General features: G+C 39.7%; 3 protein-coding genes across 4 annotated transcripts in view; all 3 read right to left on the bottom strand.

Annotated features, from left to right (window-relative positions):
- Positions 1 to 4,222: 4,222 nt before the first annotated feature.
- On the bottom strand, positions 4,223 to 5,972 carry LOC126386311 (RING finger protein 208-like). The gene is made up of 3 exons (XM_050038567.1): positions 5,705 to 5,972; positions 5,189 to 5,573; positions 4,223 to 5,075 (listed from the first exon to the last, which is right to left on the bottom strand). Exons 2-3 carry the CDS (start codon positions 5,509 to 5,511, stop codon positions 5,003 to 5,005), a joined length of 396 nt encoding a protein of 131 aa, XP_049894524.1. The 5' UTR covers positions 5,512 to 5,573; positions 5,705 to 5,972; the 3' UTR covers positions 4,223 to 5,002.
- Positions 5,973 to 6,094: 122 nt separating this feature from the next.
- ube2j2 (ubiquitin-conjugating enzyme E2, J2 (UBC6 homolog, yeast)) lies at positions 6,095 to 12,283 on the bottom strand. The gene is made up of 7 exons (XM_050038566.1): positions 12,148 to 12,283; positions 10,936 to 11,066; positions 9,182 to 9,222; positions 8,920 to 9,022; positions 8,647 to 8,785; positions 8,474 to 8,554; positions 6,095 to 8,392 (listed from the first exon to the last, which is right to left on the bottom strand). The coding sequence occupies exons 2-7, from the start codon at positions 11,064 to 11,066 to the stop codon at positions 8,102 to 8,104; spliced, it is 786 nt and encodes a 261-aa protein (XP_049894523.1). The 5' UTR covers positions 12,148 to 12,283; the 3' UTR covers positions 6,095 to 8,101.
- A 310-nt stretch (positions 12,284 to 12,593) lies between these two features.
- Positions 12,594 to 22,031, bottom strand: part of LOC126386307 (arf-GAP with coiled-coil, ANK repeat and PH domain-containing protein 3-like) — a 72,766-nt gene continuing 63,328 nt past the window's right edge. For both annotated transcript variants that reach the window (XM_050038562.1, XM_050038563.1), the window contains exons 20-25: positions 21,289 to 21,512; positions 20,708 to 20,817; positions 19,919 to 20,029; positions 18,867 to 18,928; positions 14,637 to 14,686; positions 12,594 to 13,243 (exon numbers count right to left, since the gene is read on the bottom strand). In XM_050038562.1, the coding sequence (XP_049894519.1) occupies positions 13,175 to 13,243; positions 14,637 to 14,686; positions 18,867 to 18,928; positions 19,919 to 20,029; positions 20,708 to 20,817; positions 21,289 to 21,512 (626 nt within the window). In that variant the 3' untranslated portion in view covers positions 12,594 to 13,174. The remainder of the gene's footprint in view (positions 13,244 to 14,636; positions 14,687 to 18,866; positions 18,929 to 19,918; positions 20,030 to 20,707; positions 20,818 to 21,288; positions 21,513 to 22,031) is intronic.

Here is a 22,031-nt window from a genome sequence, read left to right as displayed (position 1 = left end):
ATTCCTATCAAACTTTCTGGCGGCATCTCGGCACGCTGAACTGTCAACTGACAAGTACACCTCTTTCGACTTCACCACACCCCAGACTGTAGGGGTTTTAGCTGCTGTGGTAGTGGGCCAATCACGTCACATGAAGTCAAAGACTGCCATGATTAGCTGCGAGCAAAATCACACAAAGAGTCTGTATTTGTGACCCGAGCACAAAAAGGATCAAATGCAGGTATCCTTTGGCAGCAGAGGTTTCGCTACTATTTGATACTGGGTTATTTTGGGTGATACCTTTTAGAGGTATCAAGTACTGTTACCCAGCCATAACAATGACTGATGAAAATAGGAGGATGGCTGTAACCATCCCCCCCCCCGAAAATGTGCAAAAGTGGCCACTTCGGCTTCAGTCTTGTCTTTGTTGGAATCCATTGTTTTCACATATGGATGAATTACCACAGTGTGGACACGTCAGTCACACTGTTGGCATTGAACACAGCTGATCTGTTCCTGCCACCGTCTTTTAGTTAAAGGAGGTGAATCTCGGGATGGTTTCTGTGGGTACTGGAAGCTTTTTAGTAAATCCTTCCCTGTTGTGTTTGCATCGGTTTTGTGTTGTAATGTCTGAATATTTAACTGTATTTCATCTTAACATAGTATAGTTAAGAGGCTATTTGGTAGAACTAATTCAGGGAAAAAAAAAAAGGTTTCAGCTCAAATAACCCACTGTCACTGTTTTCAATAAAAAATAACTACAAATCCAGAATGGTGTTTCATTATGCCTCACTTCCTGTCTGCCAACATTATTAATGAACGCACTCTGTCATTATGCTGAACTGATCAATAGTGCTGTATGATGTTTGAATCGTGTCACTCTTCCTGTCCAGCGGCTGACATGAGCGCAAACAATAAAGTTAGATAACAGGCTTGTCAGGGCTTTAACAGGGTAGATAAACTTCACCAGCAGCATAGTTTGCCTCTGCATGCAAAACAAATCTTTCCAGGGAACTGAGCATGGGAGGGGTTGCCTTTATGATTCATAATTACTTCAACTTTAATAACCATATTCCCACATAAACCTTCATCTGCACAAATCCACATCTAAACCACTGACCTTTATACTCACCTGCAATGATAAATAAGAAAAATATGATTTGTCCAAAAATCAGTCTAAAATTTGTAATATAGTATAAATAAGATAAAGCGTGTTAGTTTGAACATGTTTTCAGCAGATGTTTCCTTGTGATGTTTACATTAAATTAAGTTGTAAAATCTTGAATTGATTTATTATACTGCAGGGAAAGCATTGATGCATTTGTGAAAAACCTTCAATGCTAGGAAAATCAAACAGAGACACTCATATGGTAAATGGGAGAAAACAACAAAAAAAAAAGTCTTATTTGTGAGTGTCAAACATATTGACATATAGTACTATATTTAACATTTATCATTCAATTTTTAATGATTATATTAAGCCAACTATAGGAACATAAAAATACAGAAAGTCAATTAACCCTGTAAAACCCACTGTTGCAAATTTACAACATCACTTTTAACAATTCTAAAAAAAGGCCTGCAAATGTTTTTTTTTCTCAAGACCACATTTACATAGTTAATGGGTCCTATTGTTTGTCCTCACAATGCTATTGGATAGAAGAAGTGTTTATAGGTCTGGTCATCTGGCCATGAACTCACTCTACCTGCAAACTTCCCGTTGAGCTCATCTCCTTTTTTTGCATGACTGGATTTGTCAGGATTAAAGTAAGTAAAATTCCTTAAATATTTTTTTTTTGTTTATTACAATGTCTAGAACATGTACATATTTAGTTATTTTGGAAAACATTCATCAAATTTGATTTATAGCTTGTTATGTCTATGTTGTAATTCTACAACGTTGGGTCAGTGTGGTAGTCAAAATAGCCTGTGCTCCTTACACATTACATAAGGTCACTGCACTTCTCACATGGTCACAAATTGAAAAAAAAAGTAGTAGAAATTTAAAGTATTAGATGATTCATTGTAACGAAGCTCTAAATGTGCTTTTCTGTTAAATTTTTACTTAGTTTAGCTTAGACCATAATTAAACACATGAATAAATTGTATGGGGTATTTGAAACTCCAACATCTATAGCAGTATTTGAAACTCCCTGTATCTTTGTAGTTTTTTGTTTGTTTTTTAACTTCTAAATGATCCTGAGCTATTTTTCTCAGTGTTGCCCAAGCAGCAGTTTGTAGCATTAGGAGATAGAAAAACAGGTTCTGAATGTTCTGGATTTGTTGGGGGGATGCCTGTTGCATTGTTCAGGGACAGGTGCGAATGGTCTTGAATGTGAACCTGTAAGTGCTCTGGGGGGATGCATGTGTTCCTTTAGTGATTCAGTAACATCTAAAGAACTGCTTTGCCCATCGCTACACCAAAGTGTAACAACATCAGCTGGTTCAAACTAACTGATGAACAGAGGCTAATACAAAAGTGGTAAAGTGAGCTCAGCAGTGTGACATCATGTGGTATATAATATATATTTAAACAAGAGTTTAAACTGGAGAAGGATCTGTGGCATGAAAACAAAAAAGGCTGTTTGTAACTTTAGAGTAAATAACACCAGAAGTCCTGAAGTCAGTGAAGATGTGACGGGCTGGACAGAAACCAGAGGATCTGTAACCTCTGTGATGGTGATGACGATGATGATGATGGTGTGGGACATGAGTTTCATATTCAGTTTGAATGTCAGAATGAAGCTTAATGACTTCCAGAGAAAGGTATTAGCCAAAGTATTATTTGAACCGTCCATCTAAAGTCATCTGTTAACTGGGTGTTTTGTCTAAAGAACGTTCTTCCTCTGTTTGAGTAACATTGGTTGTACTTTGGCCACGCCGTGTGCCATCCTTCTGTTATTGTATGTAATGTGATATGGTCTTGAAAATGAAAATAAGAAACTGAATGTATTTGCCATCATCCAAAGGTTTTTATCACCTTAATTGGGATCAGTGGACCAACAGTATCTCTTTAGCCCATGAATTTAACGATCCAATGCCTGTTGCATTGTTCAGGGACAGGTGCGAATGGTCTTGAATGTGAACCTGTAAGTGCTCTGGGGGGATGCATGTGTTCCTTTTAGTATGATAAGCAGAGAGCATAATAGGCCAGCCAGACAGTATTGTTTGAATGTAGTAAACCACATTGAAAGTGACGGAGGAAAAAGTTTTGTAAATATATTTTTTTCCAATATTTTTATTTATAAATGCTTATTCATAAAACTATGATTGTTGTGTGATTATTACTCATGATATATACTGTTATGGGGCTAAGTAAGCAATCAACCCTGCAAATGAATACTTAAATGTTCTGTATATCTGTTCAGACAAAGTGAGTACAAACACAGAAGTTCTGCTCCCAACTATGCCCAACGTTGCAAATTTACAACATTTCCCTAAAATGTAAAAAATTTGAAAACTCTTTGATTTCTACATCAGAGGCCTCCTAAAACAATATCTGAGAGGTCAAAAAAAATTTGCTTATTTTTTTCTATATCTGGGTCTTACAGGGTTAATAGCAGCTTTAATGGGGTAAGGAAATCATGCAAATTGTGTACTACATTGACTACACACATACGCACAATAGTTTTGTTTAAAAAATTGTAGTGCAATTATTAATTAGAATAATTTTAAAAAGTAGTGTATTGTTTGAGAAAACATGAAAATGTCCTTGTATGACACTATATATTAATATATAATATATAAGGTTTTGTGAAATTCACTCATTACTGTTTATCATGTTTTATTTGACGTATTTTTACAAAATATGATTTATTACTTGTTAAAACAATAACGATAATAATGGCTTGATTTTTTTATAGCACCTTTCAAGGGATCCAAAAGACCATCAAGGCGGAACAAATAAATAACACACATACACACACACACACACACATGTACAAATGTAAAAGACATCTCTTTTTCCCTCTCAAGTTCTCATCAACACGCTGCAGAAATACTGATTTAAATTACCTTTTTGTTCGGCTGCACCGTCTACAACTACAACTACAACTACAACTTAAAGCAGTTTAAACAGCAGACGTTGTCTTGCATTGATGTTGTTGTGTTCTTTTACGAACCTGATAATATAAATGTAAAGGTTTATATTCATAATTTCTCTCTGACACAGCTGGAGTGAATGAAGAGATAAAAAGTACTTCAACCAAGTGACAGAAACACTGGACACCACTGAGATACTTTTGAACAAATTTATTGAAATGCTGCCCATCTTTGGTTACTGACACATTTATTCTTCATGTCCCAAACAGTGGCACTTTCCTCACAAAGAATGCTTGTGAACTAACTTAACATGGAAATTAGTCAAATAACATTCAGTTACAGTTTTATTTATGTTAACAAATAAATCTGAGTAACTTGTGGTGAAGAATTTAGGAGGACTTTAAGGATAAGAATCCTTCATGTCAGTGATACATGCTGATGTTCTTTCAAACGCAGGTGGGCAAAGTGACACAAACTAGTGAACAAATATATACATATATAAATAATTTGAGGATAATTTACAATACATTATATAATATACAACAAAACACAACATTCCCTATTACCACTGAATTGTGCGCTTTAAATAAGAATGAGCTCCTCACAGTTAAACACACTTAAGCAGAGTATTAAATTCAGCTTTGGGAAACAAATGAGGATTGACTGAATATTGATATTTCACAGTTAGTCGTAAAAAAACCCAAACTAATTTACAAAAAAAAAAATCAGTTTGTCAACTTCAAGTCAGTGCAGTCCATTTTAAATCCAATTCTAAGCTCAGCACAAAAAGAACAAAGCCTTCGCTCCTCACAACACACAGGCAGTGTCTGTCCGTAACAAGAGTGCTCCTGCAAAGTGCACGGAATCCTGTGCTGTGAACGCACCGCCACATTTACCAGGTCTGTCAGGTCACACATGGATGAGAAATTCATATGTCGCTGCCATTTCTTCTGCTGTTCAACTGTCAGCAGCCGTTCATGTCTCATTCATGCAGCGGCACACAGCTAAACATTTTTTGCAGCGCTGACATGAAACCGGTGTGTCTTGAAGTGCGTCTACAGAGAGAGAAGGAGGTGTTCAGATATCAGGCTTGCATGAAATGACATTGCAGCCACAAGTTGCTGTTATAGGAGTGTAATCTATTAGAATAAACTGAGAATGCACTTACAGTGTTGGCTTGATGAGTTGGGTCTTTGTGTTGTTTAAATCCTCCACCTTTTCTTGCTCCATCTCTTGCTGCTCCTTCGTAATCTGGTCCCAGATCTCCGTGTTGACCCACAGGGCTGCAGGCAGGGCCAGGCTGGCTCGGGTGCAGGTGATCCAGCGGCACAGAGGGCAGGAGACGCTGCGGATCACCCCCTCCTGCTTGGACATTTTCTCCAGGCAGGGGGCACAGAAGGTGTGGTTGCAGTGGAGGACCCGAGGGACCCAGTGGCCGCGGGAGAACTCGTGGCAGCACACGACACATTCAAGCTCTTCATTTATGAACATGCTGGCTGACGGTGTGGAGGACGTGGCAGAGACTGGAAGCAGAGTGTGTATCTTCAAACCACCTGCAGCACATGACAAAGAGAAATCAGTAAAAATGGACTTCACATCAAATATTCAGCATCAGAAACACAAAAATACTCAAAACTTAGTCCAATACAAAAGCATCTGGCAGCCCTGTAAGAACAACACTTACTTTCAGGATTGGTGAGGTCAACTTCTTTACTACTGGAGGTAAAGAGTCTGTTGAGCTGACTGGGGTTTGCTGTGACTGTTTGCTTGGCTCAGGTGCTTTTAAAGCAGTCCCTGCAGACGTGACTGATCTTGTCATGTGCAGATTCCAATCCTTCCAAAGAAGCGCTTGAAGGATAATAGCCTTCTGTGGAATTCCGACTAACATGCGTGCGTATAACTTAACTCCCGTTTGCTTTCTTATCAAAAAGACTATGACCTTTGTAGGAACTCTTGATTTGATTAGAATGACATTTTTATTTGAGGAGAATAAAACTTTGATCACATTATATGACACCTTGCTAAATGTTTATGAACATTTCAAAGTATGGTTTGTCAAAGACGCAGACTGGAGGAAGGTTTTCTAAAATGCCCTGCCATGCAGGGTAATTTATTTGCATTTACTATGAAAACATACAATGTCACACAAGATTAACTGAAGCATGGAAATTTGGGCATTTGCTGTATAATCACACAAACGCACTCCCATCATCATCATCATCATCATCATCATCATCATGTTTGTCTTTTTTTTTTTTTTTTTTAAAGATGGTACCAAGAAAAGAGCAATAGAAAGGCAAATATTCTGCTTCCAGACCATTTTTCTGTTGAAACATTAGATACACAGTAGAGCCATCTTTACTAAATGCAATGCACAACAGTAAATTATCAGCAATTGTGTGAGCCTGGGCCATGGCCTGTCTGTGTGTGTACGTGTGTGTGTTTGCCTGCACTGCCCCGCTTAGCAGACACTAAAAATTTCCTTGGCAGACAAGCCGAGGCCGTTTCTATAAATAAAGAGAACAAAAACACAAAGAAAAATATCAAAAAGAAAAAAATAATATACAGAAATAAAACGTTGGTTCTCTTCATGTGTCTCTTTACTTGGACCTATATAGAGTGGTGCTATACTGGTCAGCTAAGCCAATTTCAAAAAGGTACTGGTCTCTATTTACGTCTGTGCAGACACTGGGTTCACTGCTTGGCTCATGGGTTGACAGGAGAGAACGTCTGGACTCACATCAGACTCTGACCACAGATCAGTGGCTCTTTCACAGACTGACACGCCGAGTTTGATGCTTTTTATCTATACATAAAGAGAAATGCAGATATAAATACACTTGTCAATACTGTTGTAGGAAGGCTTCTTTCTGCACTACTTGCTCATCACATGTAAGCTTTGGTGCAGGAAATAGACCCTACTGATAAGATACACAAGTACTTACAAGGGTGATGCTCTACTTGCTGCGTACTGTTTTGGGACTTTTTTCGTTCTTTGCTTACATGTAGTTTGGCAGTTGTATCTCTGTCACTGACTGCTAACAAGCCTACCGACCTTTCACAGATCATAAATCTTCCCGTTGGTCAACATGAACCGTGAGGCAGTTCCGCTGAAGTTCCATCTGTGCTTAAAGTGTGCGGACATATTCTTGGCACATATAAAACCTCAACATTTATCAGCGAGCCAGTCATTGACAGGGGTAGTTGAGGACAGGGATATTGTTACACAGTGGCGCTGAGATCTTTACGTGATGCGTGTAAAATATCCAGATATACAGCTGTTGTGTAATGAAATTGAAGGTAGAGAAACCGGTTCTTGAACTGCACTTGCATGTCACTGAAATCTGATACCTTGACGCTACTCCAAGGAAAGGATGGAAACTGGCTCCAGTGCCACAACTGCCTGCAATGCAAATCAAGGTTAAATTAGTTTGGAAATGCCACACAACTGGTCTTTGTGGCACTCCTTTCCTCTAGAGTTTGGAAACATTTGGCGATGCGACAGCTTCATGTCACATGCTGAAGAGTCTGTATGATCTGATGTATAATCAGGAAACACCGCAGCAGAAACACTTGTTGTAGAGGTGACGGGCAGGTGGGCACCTGCTCTGAGAATTTCCTACTTAACTGAATAAGCTCCTACCTGTGATTGTTTACCTTGCAGGACAACAACGGTGCGTTTCAGCATCTGTCTGTTGTGACCTGCCTCCAAACTGTGTCCTCAGTTCTGCACTCTTCCACAACCCATGAGCCAAGTTTGTTTCTAACTGCTGACATAAACCACAGAGCACAGAGTGGATCACAACCGTTTTAATAAGCCCCTCCAATCCCCCGGCCCAACTGCCACTCCCGTCCACTCCCCCACCTCCTACTCCTCCTCTCAATCCTTCCTGGGTGGGTTGGCTTTGAGTTTCTGTCTTCCAAAGTCCATGGTGGTGGTGGTGGTGGTGGTTGTGGTGGTCGTGGAGGGGTTTAACCCAGGACTGAACATCCCTCCCCCACGTAGTGTGTTTGTAGAATGTCGAGTCCACTAGCTGGCTCACCTGCAGGGGGGAGCGCCGCCCTACAACACCGACTCCTCTCACTCCTGGGCTATGCTCCTCAGCACGTACTTGACTGTGTAGGCAAACGCCGCAAAGCCTACGATCACAAACAGGTTGGCTAAAGCCCCACCTAGAAGTCCATGGTTGCGATTGGCCTGCTGCAGGCCAGGGGCGGGGTTGGCGCCCCCGAGGGGGACAGGACCGCCATTGAGGGCGGGGAGACCGTAGTGGGCGTGTTGAGGGTCACCGTCAGGAACCACGTCGGGTAAGGGGAGGGGCTGAGTGCGAGCGCTTAACTCCTCCTGGGCCTTCTGTTTCTGCTTCATTTCCTGGTGGTAGAAATGGGAGAATATTAGGCCGACAAAAAAGAAAGACAAGAGAAAACAACAAGACGTTCACCTCGTACGTACATCGACTACATCAGGAAACAGCTCACAGAACACTTTATCCTTGAGGTTGAAGGCCAGGCTTTGGGCTGACAGCTGTCTTTTCTGGAAAAAAAAAAAAAGTACATCAAACATTTAAGACACGACAGGCGATTCATCACTATATGCTGCATTTATGGTCATTTGTTTGCACTCACTGTGTAGTCAGAGGTCTCAATGCTGCCGAGGGTGGGACCTTTCTCCACCATGAAGCTTAGGAGACCTGTGAGGATGGTGGAGACGGACCACGCAGGGTTCCATGTGTCTGGATGGAAGTCTGTGATGGACAAACATAATCTGTGGAGGACACAGGGAAAGTTACAAAAAGAGAGCAAAGCGGCCGACAAGTTCTAAAACAAGAAACCAAAGTAGCTTTCTCTTTAAATCCTGAGTTGTCATTCACATCAACAATAATAAAACTACAATCTTACCTTGTATTACACTTAAATCTTCCATTTGGTGTTATCATATAGATACTTGGTGGTTTAAAAGGAAATTCCCGAGGAAATATGAGTTTTCCGTGATAATATCCCCCTAAGAATGACGAAAATAACAGAAAACACAGCTCAATCACTCACACATCTCGTCACTGACAAACCACAGAGATCAGCATGATGGAACTTGTCAAAGAATATCCCAATTAACAGGGGCTACTTGAAGAGCATGTGTCGCTTAACTGTCTGTGGGTTTTACCTTCATATGGAGTTTTCTCAGGACCTCTGACTACATAGTGCCTAGAGAAGACAGGAAATATTTCTGTTACTGACAGCTACATTTTCAACAACAATTTGAACAAAAATAACAGTACGTTTGGTTAAAGTTCCATCCTCTAGACCAGCATGTGCTAGCAATGGCCTAAAATTCAACTCTACAGACTGTTTCACTTCAGTGTCTCTTCTTTCAATTCTTTTCTACTCTTCCATTAAACATAAAAAGGAGCCTCCTGGTTGTCTGGTTAACATATGATATAGCTGCAACATTACAAGAACAATGATATATACTTTTAGGGCACAAGTAATCTGTCTGCAGTCTATCTGTAATGCATGGACAATGGATGAAAAATAGTTTTCTGTGCTACAAAGTTGAAACAGAAACAGTCGCAGAGGTGTAATTATATGCAGTTCACAGGCTATTGTCATTGATTTTATTCTCGTGGCATCACTGGCCAAATTCAAGACCGATGTAAATTCTCTGGCAACTTATCTTATATCAGCCATTAAAGTATTGTCATCTCTTTTTAGGATTGTTTTGTCTGTTTTATTGGCTTTGTTTGATTTCCTAGCAATGACTGATTTGCTTCCTTATTTCTAAAATCTGATCACGATATGAGCGCATGAATCACAAAACCTACATCCTTATTACAAAGAGAGAAAACACCCGAACATGACTAAGCCCTCCTTCCAAAGATATTATGGGATAAAATGTGACTAATAGGGAGGGAAAATGGATTAAGGTCCAAAAGTAAGATGCCTATGATGTTATATTTTTTCCAGATATCAAAAATAGACATGACGTCACATTTTGCCTTGAGTTCAAAGCCATGACTTAGGTGTGCTGCCATACCTTGAACACTCTGGGTATGTCACACCTTTTGAAAGCAGGAAACCAGGTAGAAAGTCAAGTGATGAATGGTCACAGGGACACATAATGACTCTGATTGATTAACACGCGTGACTGAAGATTATGTCAGATTCTTAGAAAATAAATTCTTACTGAAGGCTTTCCCCTGAATGAGGAAATCTTCAAATATGTTCATCACCTAACTAAATATATTATTAATAATATTAATATATTATCACTATATTTGGTGGATACGCCTCTGGTGGTATCTGGTTATGTAGGTTTGGGATACAAAGTCCAGGTTTTTCAGATACCTTCTTTAAGATATGTGCAGCTATGAAAATGTTCCATTAAAAAAACTAATGCCAGATTAAACACTAATGCCAACAGAGACAACGCCCTAGTTACTCTGAAAGTTTGGATGACAACACAGCTTCACAGTTATTTTGAAACGTGATTAGATGAAACCAAAACCTGTGGTAACTTGTGTAAAGTAAACTTTAAAAAAAAAGAGCTTAAACTTAATGTCGCACAAACGCAAAAGCTCGCAAGACCCTGATCACTGTAGTTCCTCTTATGACCAAAAAACAAATGAAAGGGTAAAGTACAGTGTTTGATGCATTGAAAATGTTTTTTGGTCGACTTACATTTTATTTTTTATGAGAATCTAACCTGTTTTTATCATTTTAAATATTCAAATATTATTATATAGACAATTTCTCTGTTAAAAAAGAGCCCTAGTGACTCAGTGATTAAGTATCAGACCTAGTGATTGTTTTATCTCTACTGATAACATAAAACAGTCCAAATTGGTGCACTGAAATGCAACTTATTGGCTTGGTGATGGTGATTTCTTAGTGAGGGCCTTTCCGGGATGGAGATCTTACCATTCTAGGATGTTGGAGGGGAGAGGTTCTGCACAGATGTAAGGCACAGGGTCTTTCTTTATCCTGAGGTAATCCTGCTTAAGTCGCTGAGTGGCTGTGGTTGGAGCTCTCTTATTCCCGTTGTTGTTCATCTGAGGATTTAAAGGATATGCAGAAGGGAGATAACCAAAATTGATCTTGACTGGATGTCTTGACATGTACTGTTGATACACAGAGGCACCAGTATCTGGCTATATCCTTCATAGAGCTGTAACTTCACTGTAACTTTTGCTCTGTTGTATTCCACTTTGACTGTATCTTACAGTTTCTTTCATTGTTTTAAAATCCCATTTAAATATGCCTTTCCAACATTGCCTTGTGTTTCTTTTTGCTTTGTAATTATTTCTTTTTAAATCTCGTGTAAACTTTGAATTGCCTTGGTGAATGGTGGTATACATACAAACTTGCCAGGCTTCCTCCAGTAAAAAGTACAATATTTCATTAAAAAAATAGTGGTGTGAACGTATTAAAGCTGAAAACAGAAATACTGTAAGTACTAGTATTTTGACACCATACTGTTACATGTATGGGCAGCATGACTTTGATTTAAATGGACTTTAAAGTGCCTTTCCACCTCAGCCCACTGACCTCAAGATAACTTCTGTATCAGCCAGCTGCACCACTGCCTGCTGCCCCACTGTCATGTGGCTCACGGCTGACAATATAACGCTACTGAGCTGTACATGAACTGTAACAGTGTTGAAATGATGTCAGCGTCACTTCCTAATAAAACAGGCTACTTAGCGTTAACGCAATTTATGTTAGCTCAGGCTAATCCGCTGCCTGACAAGCTAGGCTACTGTTAAATCTGTAGCTAGCCGAGCAGATCGATACGTTAGCTCGATATCTCACACTTAATACTAAACCACCGCCTGTTAACACAAAGCAGAGACCACCTTGAAACTGCACAATGATATATTGTGTGACTGCCGGCTTTTATTAACCACACATATCACTATTGTCCGCCCAGCCAGGCTAACTTGATGAAGCTAGCAGGTACAGCTGGTGAGAAGCCCTGCCTCTGTGTACTGTTAACGTTAGCTAACTTAGGCCGAAGCTATGTTTAGCTACCTAGCGTTAGCAACGGCTAACACGAACTGTTATGTTACTAACGAGAGCGGACCCCCACATCTCTCGTATTTACAAACCAGAGGGCGTGTAGGACAGACATACCTCTCCAGAGACTCCACTGAAAACAGGTCTTCGTGGCTGGACACGAAATAAGGCTGTTGTTTCTGTTGTCAAACCCCAAACCGATAAGACGATGACACCAACGTAGCTTTAGCTTTCGCCAGCAGGAGGAAATGACGCTTCCTGTTTCCTTCTTCATTTGTGTTACAGCGGTTGGAAAAATGACACAGAGAGCGCGTTACTGTCACCAGCTGACCTGGAATATTATGCCTAAATATAATCTTTCAGAAAGTACAGTAATATTTAATAAATACTGTTACCCTAGGACACAACTATTTATCATCGTAATACCCATACTTAAATTTGTAGTGTATTATATTAATCACTAAGATTATCACTAAGCTTTTTGCTATAGCCAAAGTTTTTTTTTTTATGAAAACAGATTGAAATGCACAAAAACATTTTATTTTATTTCACTTTTTATTTTATTTCTGCCACCGGTTTCAACACAGTTTAAAAGACATTTCATCAGGCATTTGCAGTTGACAAAATAAAATTATACAAAACACTAAGGAGGCACTTGGTTTTGTTCTAAAGTTTTAAACACATTTGCCATTTCCTGGGTCCAGACTTTTGAATTCAGCCACTCTACTGAGTTGAGTTGACTAATGAATATGGAAACAGTTTAACAAGTTGACAATTATGTCTGATATCACGCAACATTTACCTTAACAGGCAGGGATGATCTAACAAATGTAGTGTTACATTATAGCAAATGTAGGATCCTGTGCAAAGGAACTGTTTAAACTACATTTTGATATGACCAAGGTCTAACATCTTGACCTCGACTAAACATATTTACAATTGAGGACCTGATATAAAATAGCTTTGACTAGAGCCTACAGGTTTTGACAATTTGCTCACACCTGCAGCACTCACTCCTCAAAATCAAAATGTCTTTTTGAATGCCATGTAGCTGCCTCCCCCTTGACTCCAAAAGAGTGATCAGAGCGGGTGATCAGTTGTCACTGTGGCTTCTTGCAGCGGCTGAACTGTACGCTCCTCCTCCTCAACTTCTCGGGCTGGAGAGACGCGAGGATAGAAAATTCGCGAAAGACATCAACACTGGAGATGTCACCTGCAACAGGGGATACTAAAGTCAAGGAGAGGGTTTGTCCCACTGTGTGGCCCCGTGGAGACTGCAGTGACCAATCTGCTGGTTTTTGCTTACCTTTAACATATAGTGAGTAACATACAAGGCATTTTTAATGACATGACAGACATAAAGGCAATAAGTCAGCAAATACTGCAATCTCCAATAACCCACATTTTCACCATTGACGAAGAAAGAGCAAAAGAATCTCCACATGAAAGAGCAAAGCCCCCAAAGCATGGAGTGAAGTTCACCAGTCTACCTCAGTGGTACATTAACACCTATTCCTTTAGGTACTATGAGTGACTCATTCGTCTGTACAGCATCTTTTGTTTATATGAGTAAATGCTTTGTAGACACTCAAGCTGTATTTTCTGCACATTTTTAAAAGATTACCCTTCTAACCGTGTGTCTCGGTTAGTAGAAAATCAGGAACTTACAGGGAAAGCGCGGTGAGCATCCTGTCCATTTTTCCTCTCTCTCAAGTCACTACCAAGTGACATCTGGGTTCATGTGCTTAATACACTTATACTATACAATACTTACCCACTCTCTGTGACCTACTATACATTCGATGTTTGAATGTTGTGGGAGAATAAACTAAATTCTGCAAATTATTTTCAGGAAGTTACAATATGTGACTGTAATATTTCACAATAAATTACATTATCATCACCTCACAGGCTTTTACTGTGATATTAAACCAAATTCAGAATACTGAGAAATCCATCCAGGTAAATATAGTAATTTTACAGAAGCATACTGCTAAATCACAATAATATATTTAGTTTAACTGTGAGATTACAGTTAAATATAATGATTTTACAGGAGCATACTGCTAAATCACAGTAATCAAATGTACATAAACTGTGAAGTTAAAGTAATTTGCAGCAATGTACTGTTAAATCACAGTAACGTAATGGGCTTTAACTGTGAGGTTACAGTTAAATATAGTGATTTTACAGGAGCATACTGCTAAATCACAGTAATATCAGGCATAATTACTGTGAGATCACAATATACAGCTGTCATTTCACAACAATTTACTGTAAAAATGACAGCAATTTACCATGAAAGTAATGCAACTAGTAGGCAGTATGGTAATTTACTGTAAATGTACAGTGAAATATTTTACAGTGTACATATTTCCAAATGTACGTGAATGCTGCATTATAGCCGGGTCTCAAGACACAATACTCCTCTGCAGAAGATTTCTGAATGGCTCCCCAGGAGACAAAAAAAGATCCCCAACATCAAGACAGCTCCAAATATTTCCCCAGAGAGTGTGCGTGCAACAGAAACCCACAGCCACCAGAGCAGAGAGAATCACAGTTATCACACTAGTCCCCTATGAGACGGCCCAGGATGCTTCACTCACTCTATCCCGAACATCCTTGGGTTTAACTCTCCTGCTGCCCGTGGTAACCCCTGTGGTAACAGAAGCAATGATATGTCAGTCAGTGTTTATTTCTTCATGTGGACATGTGCTGTTTGCCTGAAGTGTGAATGAAAGAATTAGACGTTTGTGGCATGTGAGAACATTTTGTAACTTGTGAGATCACATGAATGTTTTAAATGCTGGAGACACTGAATTATTCAAGGCATGGTGTTGCGGCTGCAGGCTAGAAAACTGAGACACTGTTTGAAACACATAAGGCCCTAAACACAAAGGTGATCCTTAAATAGCGTGTTGACATTGACCTGGCAGGCTGAAGATGTACAAGTGTACACCTCCTTTGAATTTGTTATCCTGAAGGAAACTATAGTATTGCATTGAATAAGCCAAGTGCTACCCAAAAGTTTGTTATAGACCAAAAGACACACCAGACCAGATTGTAAAAAATAGCACTCTCCCAACATCTGACAATGTTTCCACATAAAAATATGTCTTCAAATTAAAATATTATCATTAGATCTTTGAAAGCAACAATGTTACGCAGACATTTTCAAATACATTGCTGCAATGTTGAGAGAGTGCTATGCATAAGAGATGAGACAGGAAACAGAAATGAGGGCAACAAGCAGGAAGCAGGGTTAGTTCATCAAGAGTTTCTCAGTTTTATTGTATGTATTTTGTTTTCTTTTTTTTCCCCTCAGTGCTTCTAAAGACAAGGAAGAAAGTATTCCAAAGATATCCAAATGTCAGTGAACAGAAGAACGCCTCCGAGTAGCGCAGAGCTGTGGTACAGTTCTGCCTGACAGGTTGTTGTTTTTTTGTTGGAAGAGAATAAAAAGACAAACATAAACCAGATCAGACAGTCAGGATCCGTGATTGAATGCTGAGAGGCAGGAAGTTGACGTCGAGTTAAAATACACAAGTGTACTATTTACAGCATGTTTGCTTCGAACAGCACCTTTAACCACTCCTATGTCAATACACACAATGGACACAACATTTAATACTTCCGCTATAGAGCGAGGGCCCTTAACAATTTGGTCACAGTAGCTTCACATCACCCTCTAGACTGGTTCTACTTGCAGTACATTGAACTATTGCAGAATATCACCTGCCATATCAAAATCTCTCGGCTCTGTCACATTTCTGTAACCTCTTTTCAACATGTGAGTACACCAACAGTGTTTCTACCACTCTGTCACTTCACAAAGCATGGTAAGACTATGCTGTATCTACTCTGAACAGTTTCAGTTTAAAAAACAAACAAAAACAACGTGATATCATACAACAATGTCAGACACCTTCCCTTTAAAAAGTCTTTGGCAGAGGAAAATAAACCACGACATTAAAAAAAAAAAATTAAAACCACCTTTTGTAACCTTTTGTGGAAACAAACAAACAAGACAGGAATGAGGAAGTCACCACAGATTTGGTCTGTGGATGGAAGAATGGCACAGAGGTGCAACAAAGTAAGAAATTTCTGACACCAGAGGGTCATGGTGGTACATGCTTATTCCACAGGACTGCACTGCACGACGTGATCAAACCATTGGAAAATATTTTATCATGCTCAGAATGCAAACGATGTTGAACTTCCCAAAAATAAATTCTGGCAAAGCATGCAGAGATGACTGCAAGCATTGACCAGCAACGGAAGCCAGATATACAAGTCCTTTGACCCCACAAGTGTGTAAACTGTCATAAAGAAATGTGCGCCTTTATCTCACCACAGATATGTAATATGGATGAGTATTTACAACAAAGTGGAGGTGTCATGAGTCACCTTTGTTCTGTAGAAGGAAGTGAACTGAGGAGTTTTTTAAAGGGGTAGTTCACCTCCAAAATCAAATATACAGTACATATATAGTGCTATTTATCAGTCTAGATTGTTTTGGTGTGAGTTGCAGGGTAGAGATGTCTGCCTTCTCTCAAAGATAATGGAACTAGGTTGCACTCAGCTTGTGGTGCTCAAAGTGCAAAAAAATAATAAATAAATAAATAAAAATGAAAAAATACAAAAAAAGGAAAAACTCAACAGCAATGTCTCTTTCCAGAAAACATGGCCTGATTACTGAAGATAATCCACAGACCTTGTTGTGAGCAGTTTCATGTTGGAACTATTTTCTCTCTACCAAACTACACCCGCCAACCATATCACAGTGCAGAAGGAAGTGTGCATCTACACATGGACGAGAGGCTCTTGCTCAAGGGTCAAGATGTAAACATTAACGACATTCTCCTCGGCCGAGCTGTAGCACTAGCTAGCTCAGGTGAGCTAGCAGTAGATGCACGCTTTCTTCTGGGAGGTAATACAAATGTGGATGTAGTTCAGTAGAAAGAAAATAGTTCCTGTATGAAACTACACACAACAAGGTCTGTGGATCATCTTGAGTAAACCAGTAAGGATTTCTGGAAAGAGACATTGCTGTTGAGTTTTTTAGAAATATATATTTTTTACTCCTTTAAGCACCGCAAGCTGAGTTCCATCTAGTTCTATTATATTCAAGAGAAGGCAGACATTTCTACAACTGATATCTCAAACACTCAGTAACTCACACCAAAACAATCTAGATGAATAAACAGCACTACAGGTAAGAGGAAAAATATGTATTTTTGATTTTGGGGTGGATTGTCCCTTGAAGTGTGAGATGTAAATCCAGTTTTATACACCCCCCACTTCTTGCTGCTCTGGTTTGTCGACACATCTCCCTCTCAACCTCACATATTAAACAACAAATGACTGCAATGAATGGTGCATTGTAACTTGAATTTTCATAGATAAGCTAGTGAAATCTCTTTCAGTGGTGTTTGAATACCAATGATCATAGCAATGTAAGGCGGTTCCAAAGGGAAAATGAAAGCACAATGTCTTTTATGAGTTCCAAAGACTTCCTGTCATAAATTCCAAGTAATGCTTTCAGATTAAAATGACAATCATCAACGGGAATGCAGACATAAACTGCATCCAAGAATGCATTGCACTGGTCCTCTGGGGAGATAAACATCAATAAAAATGACAGAGATTAATCAGACAATAGATAGATAGACAATAATGTGACGAGACAAGGACAATGTAAAAACTAACTGAATGAAAAATGTAAAAAATTATAATACTGTAGATGGGAAAAGTGCACAGTTTCTTTTTTTTTCCTTTACATAATGTATCATAATATCATATTATTTAACTCTGTCTCTCAGTATTCTTAGACACATGCATTCATTTACTCTCCTGTCCACTCACTCACTCACTCACTCACTCACTCACTCACTCACTCACTCACTCACTCATCATGTCACAAAGTATCTTACAAAGCAGGCAAGGGTCTCTTCTCCACAAGCCCTTCAGTATTTTTGTCACAGTTTTACATTAAATGTCCCTTCCTGACCCCTCTGTATACACAGTAAACTACCCTGCCCACCTCTACTGTAGCTTGTCAGTTACTCTTTTTCTTTAAGTAATGGAACAAATACCTTTTTATTCACCTCATGCCACAGCACATAGTTTAAAGATTACCCATATAACTTCTAAATACGCATATTTACATCTCCGATAAAGAAGAGATGGGTAAGTTGGATGTCACACAGATGGTCTGGATAGATATAAAGTGTAGGGGGGTTAATGCAGCGAGAGTCTTCAGAGGTAAGAGCTGTTAGGCAACAGTAAACCCACACCCTCACTCAAGAGGTTATACCATGTTATGATAAGTTAGGGGATAACCCTGTTAGTGAAACACCAAAAAGCAGATGTCGTTTACTGTGTGTGACATGTAGCTAGCATAGCGTGGGTGGTGCCGCGGAACAGCGAGCAGAAACATAGTGGTGATGCAGAAAAATGGAGGTGGTGACTGTATTGTCAGTAGAGTTAAAAAGGTCCATCAGGGGTCTCCCTATGACACAACGCACCCCGATATTGCGCAAGTGGTACGCTCCTCTCTCCTCAGACACCCCCAAGAAGTTGCTCGTAAACCTAGATCTCTGTAAGTAACCGACTTGAGATCAGTGTCTAGGGGCAACTTCGTCCGCACAATTATTTTAGGTTCCCATTCAGGAGGAATATACAGTATATATAGTTTATATATATAGAGAGAGAGAGCACGAGCTTTGCTCCTGGATACAGAAGTGACCACTAGCACTCGTCTATGGTGAGGCAGATGAATTCCTGGATGCACTTCCTATACTGTTGGTCAGTGGGGCTGCTGCTGGGGTATTGACCTGGTTGACCCAAGGGAGCCTCCGCCTCTCGCATCTCCTCGTTCATCCGCGCTAGACGCAATCTGGAGGAGAGTAGAAAAGGACAGGAGCAGAGGGAGACGAGGGATAGAGGAAGAGGGGACACACATGGATGTAGAAATTAGAAATGGGATAATAAGAGGATGAAAGGTAGGTGAGAAAAGAATAGGATGTAAAAAAAATTGAGATGTTGACGACAGAAATGTGAGGTGGTAAGGAGCGGCGAGGGAGATGAACCAGAGTGGACAGAGGAGGAGGAGCGGAGGGAGGAAGAAAGGGAAAGAGAGAGTAAAGACAACAATGAGAGATACAGTTCAGACAATTTACCATCTGCAGGTAAAGTTAAAGGTAAAATTAGTAAGTCGTCTTTGAGCAAAGATTATTTTGTTTATCATTTTTAGTGCATTCAAAGCACTCTAATGCTTTCCTGTGTTATTGCTAATCTCTATAAATAGATATCTGCACATGTATGTAGACTCTGTAGGCAACGGGATACTTGTTTCGAATTGCAAGTGTTCTGGTTTCCACCTGTAGTGCGAGTATTGGCAAATCATGCTCGGACAGGCTTTGGTTGCTTGCAGGTAAACGGTCCGGGAAGAGAGCAGAAGTGGAACGCGTTGGGTGAAATGCAATCTTGGAACGTGATTTAGCTTTTTATTTGCTTTTTTCTGATTCATCTTTGTTTATGTGCAGATATCTGGTTATAGAGACCAGCTCAAATGTTGTTTGGACCAATTCTTGCGTCTAAAGTCGGTAACTGAGCTGTAAACAATGGCCGGTGCATGGGTTTAATCCTACAAAGACACTTGGCCCAAATTTACTACATTAAATTAAACAGATTGCAAAATATTTAGTTGAGTTACAGGGCGGCTTGTTACTTGTTGAAGGAAAGGATCACTTTTGCTTAGTCAAGGAGTTACTTCAACGTTCTATTCGCAATCGTAAATGTTTACCAATGTAAAAATGTTTATGAGGAACTTGCTCATAAGGGCTTAAAAAGTTTGTTTGGTTTAGGATGAATTAGGATCACTCACAGGGTGACGATGTCAGCGTTGGCAGCCTGAACAGCGATGCTTAGGGGGTCGTGACCCTGTTCATCCACCTCCGTCTGCGATGCTCCTCTCTTCAGGAACAGACACACCTGACTGTAGAAAACAAGATGCAGACACAGAGAGAGTAGGTTATTAAAAGAGATGCTGAAAACTATGCCAGATGATGAGAGGTGACATATGCAAATATTGTTTGATGGGAGCGTGAACATGTGTGAATTCAACAGCAGGAAAATCAGGACAGCAGACAAACTGACAGGTGTGGACAGATGCCTAGAAATGCAAATCACTAATTAATTAATGCAATTATGAATCAATCTTTTTCATAACTTGTTTGTCTTTCTACTCCATGCTTTTGTCTCCACTTGCAGATATGGTTTCATGGGTAATTTGAGCTGTCTCAAACATGTTTTGAAATCATTGCTCATGGTGCTGTGTGAGTCAGTCTGTCAGCGAGCCAAGACTACACGAAAGTAAGTAGGTCATTCAGCAAAAGCCGCACTAAGAACTTTTGTGTTTTTTTTAACAATGCTGTGTTGAGTAGATTTTCATTGCTAAAGTTTTATTCTATGCTTCTTTATGAAACCAAGGAAGACATAGGATTACCTGTGAAAAATTTGGCTCAGACAGTGAATGTTACCTCAAACACTTGAGTGATTTCACTGCATTTTCATTTTCATTACATTCTGAACTGTGAACCAGGAGTCACAAAAAGGCAGAAGTGGAAGCAGACAACTCACAACAACTTCCTCCCACTTTGCAGGCGTTCCTTACCCAGTGTGTCCCAGGTAGGTGGCGTGGTGCAGCGGGCCTCTTCCTCTCATGTCCCTCTGGTTCACATCGGCTCCGTTCTGTAGCAGGAACTCACATGCTATTAGAGAACCCTGGCAGAGACAGACAGAGAGAGACCGTTTTTTATATTGGTTTATTTGCTCTGAGAAGTCCTATTGTTGATATTTTAATATTTTTGAAGCCAGTTTTTTTAGTACCTCTTGGTTTGTTTGGGATTTAAACAATTTAGTTTTCTCCTCCTCAAGAGGAGGGAGAGTCATACAACACATACTGTAGCAGCAGAAAATAATGTTCAGGGAGGAGACTCCTCCCTTGTTTTTATTGTTAACGGCACTGGGTGTTTATGGCTGTGTTTACGCTTACATAACATCCTTGTCTGACTTCCTCAGCAAATTAAATGTTCTTAATCTTTAACCTGGACACTCGCGATAATTATCCATTAAAAATAAAAATGGCAATAAAGTCATATAAAAGATTCAGTAATTCCCTCTAACCCATTTATGCGGTTACACCCTCACTTCAAGCTAAATCTAAATGATCTGACAGGCTTAACAGTCTCTCACCCCCATCACAGCGTGAATGAGTGGTGTCTTCCCCTCCTCCTCCTCACTTGCAGCGTGTACGTCTGCACCATGCGCCAGCGCTTCTGCCATCAGTGGCAGGTTGTGTAGACGGGAGGATCGGTGGAGGAGTGCCCCTGGGTGGAGTTCCCTCGGGTCTTCGGGGTCTGAGGGTACTTCCTGTTCAATCTCCACCTCACCACTGGAAGACTCCTCTGACTCCTCCTCTGAAGTTGTGAAAGGTAACAGGACGATAGCAATGATGGGAAGAAAGAGGAATGATGTAAACAGGAATGTGGTTTAATTTGGGGGATGATACCAGTGTTCTTTATGTTAACTGCACAGCTCCTGTGCTTACAAGATTCCTGTCAGTACACAAGACCAATTTTATACAATATCAAAAACAAATTGCTAATTCTTGACAATTCATAACAACAAACATTAAACCTTATTTCAAGATTCTTACATTATTACATTCTTACATACAATTTCAACGTAACAGCGTGAGTAATTGACATACAAATCATCATCTGGGGGTATATTCCCTTGAGCCAACTTTTTTTTAGGTGTGACAGCACCTAAATTTTTTTTTTTAAAGTTTTTGAATAAAAACAAAATAAATGACACATACAAACACAAGTAAATGTAGCTAAATGTAATCACATCACTCCTACACTGCACAGTGATTGGAGGATAAGGGAACTTTGCAATTCTGCTGTGTAACTGACATCGGTATTCTTTAACAC

This window comes from Epinephelus moara, chromosome 24 (assembly GCF_006386435.1).
Source record: "Epinephelus moara isolate mb chromosome 24, YSFRI_EMoa_1.0, whole genome shotgun sequence".
NCBI lineage: Eukaryota > Metazoa > Chordata > Actinopteri > Perciformes > Serranidae > Epinephelus > Epinephelus moara.
The sequence above is the reverse complement of the archived record's forward strand: the minus strand, read 5'-3'. Positions and strand labels throughout refer to the sequence as shown.

Coding starts and splice junctions, on each gene's coding strand:
- LOC126386311 (XM_050038567.1), bottom strand. CDS start 5,511: ATGTTCATAAATGAAGAGCTTGAATGTGTCGTGTGCTGCCACGAGTTC. Junction 5,076..5,188: donor CAACTCATCAAGCCAACACT/GTAAGTGCATTC, acceptor CTCTCTCTGTAG/ACGCACTTCAAGACACACCG.
- ube2j2 (XM_050038566.1), bottom strand. CDS start 11,066: ATGAACAACAACGGGAATAAGAGAGCTCCAACCACAGCCACTCAGCGA. Junction 9,223..10,935: donor CCCTCCAACATCCTAGAATG/GTAAGATCTCCA, acceptor TGTCTTCTCTAG/GCACTATGTAGTCAGAGGTC. Junction 8,555..8,646: donor TTGAGACCTCTGACTACACA/GTGAGTGCAAAC, acceptor TTTTTTTTCCAG/AAAAGACAGCTGTCAGCCCA.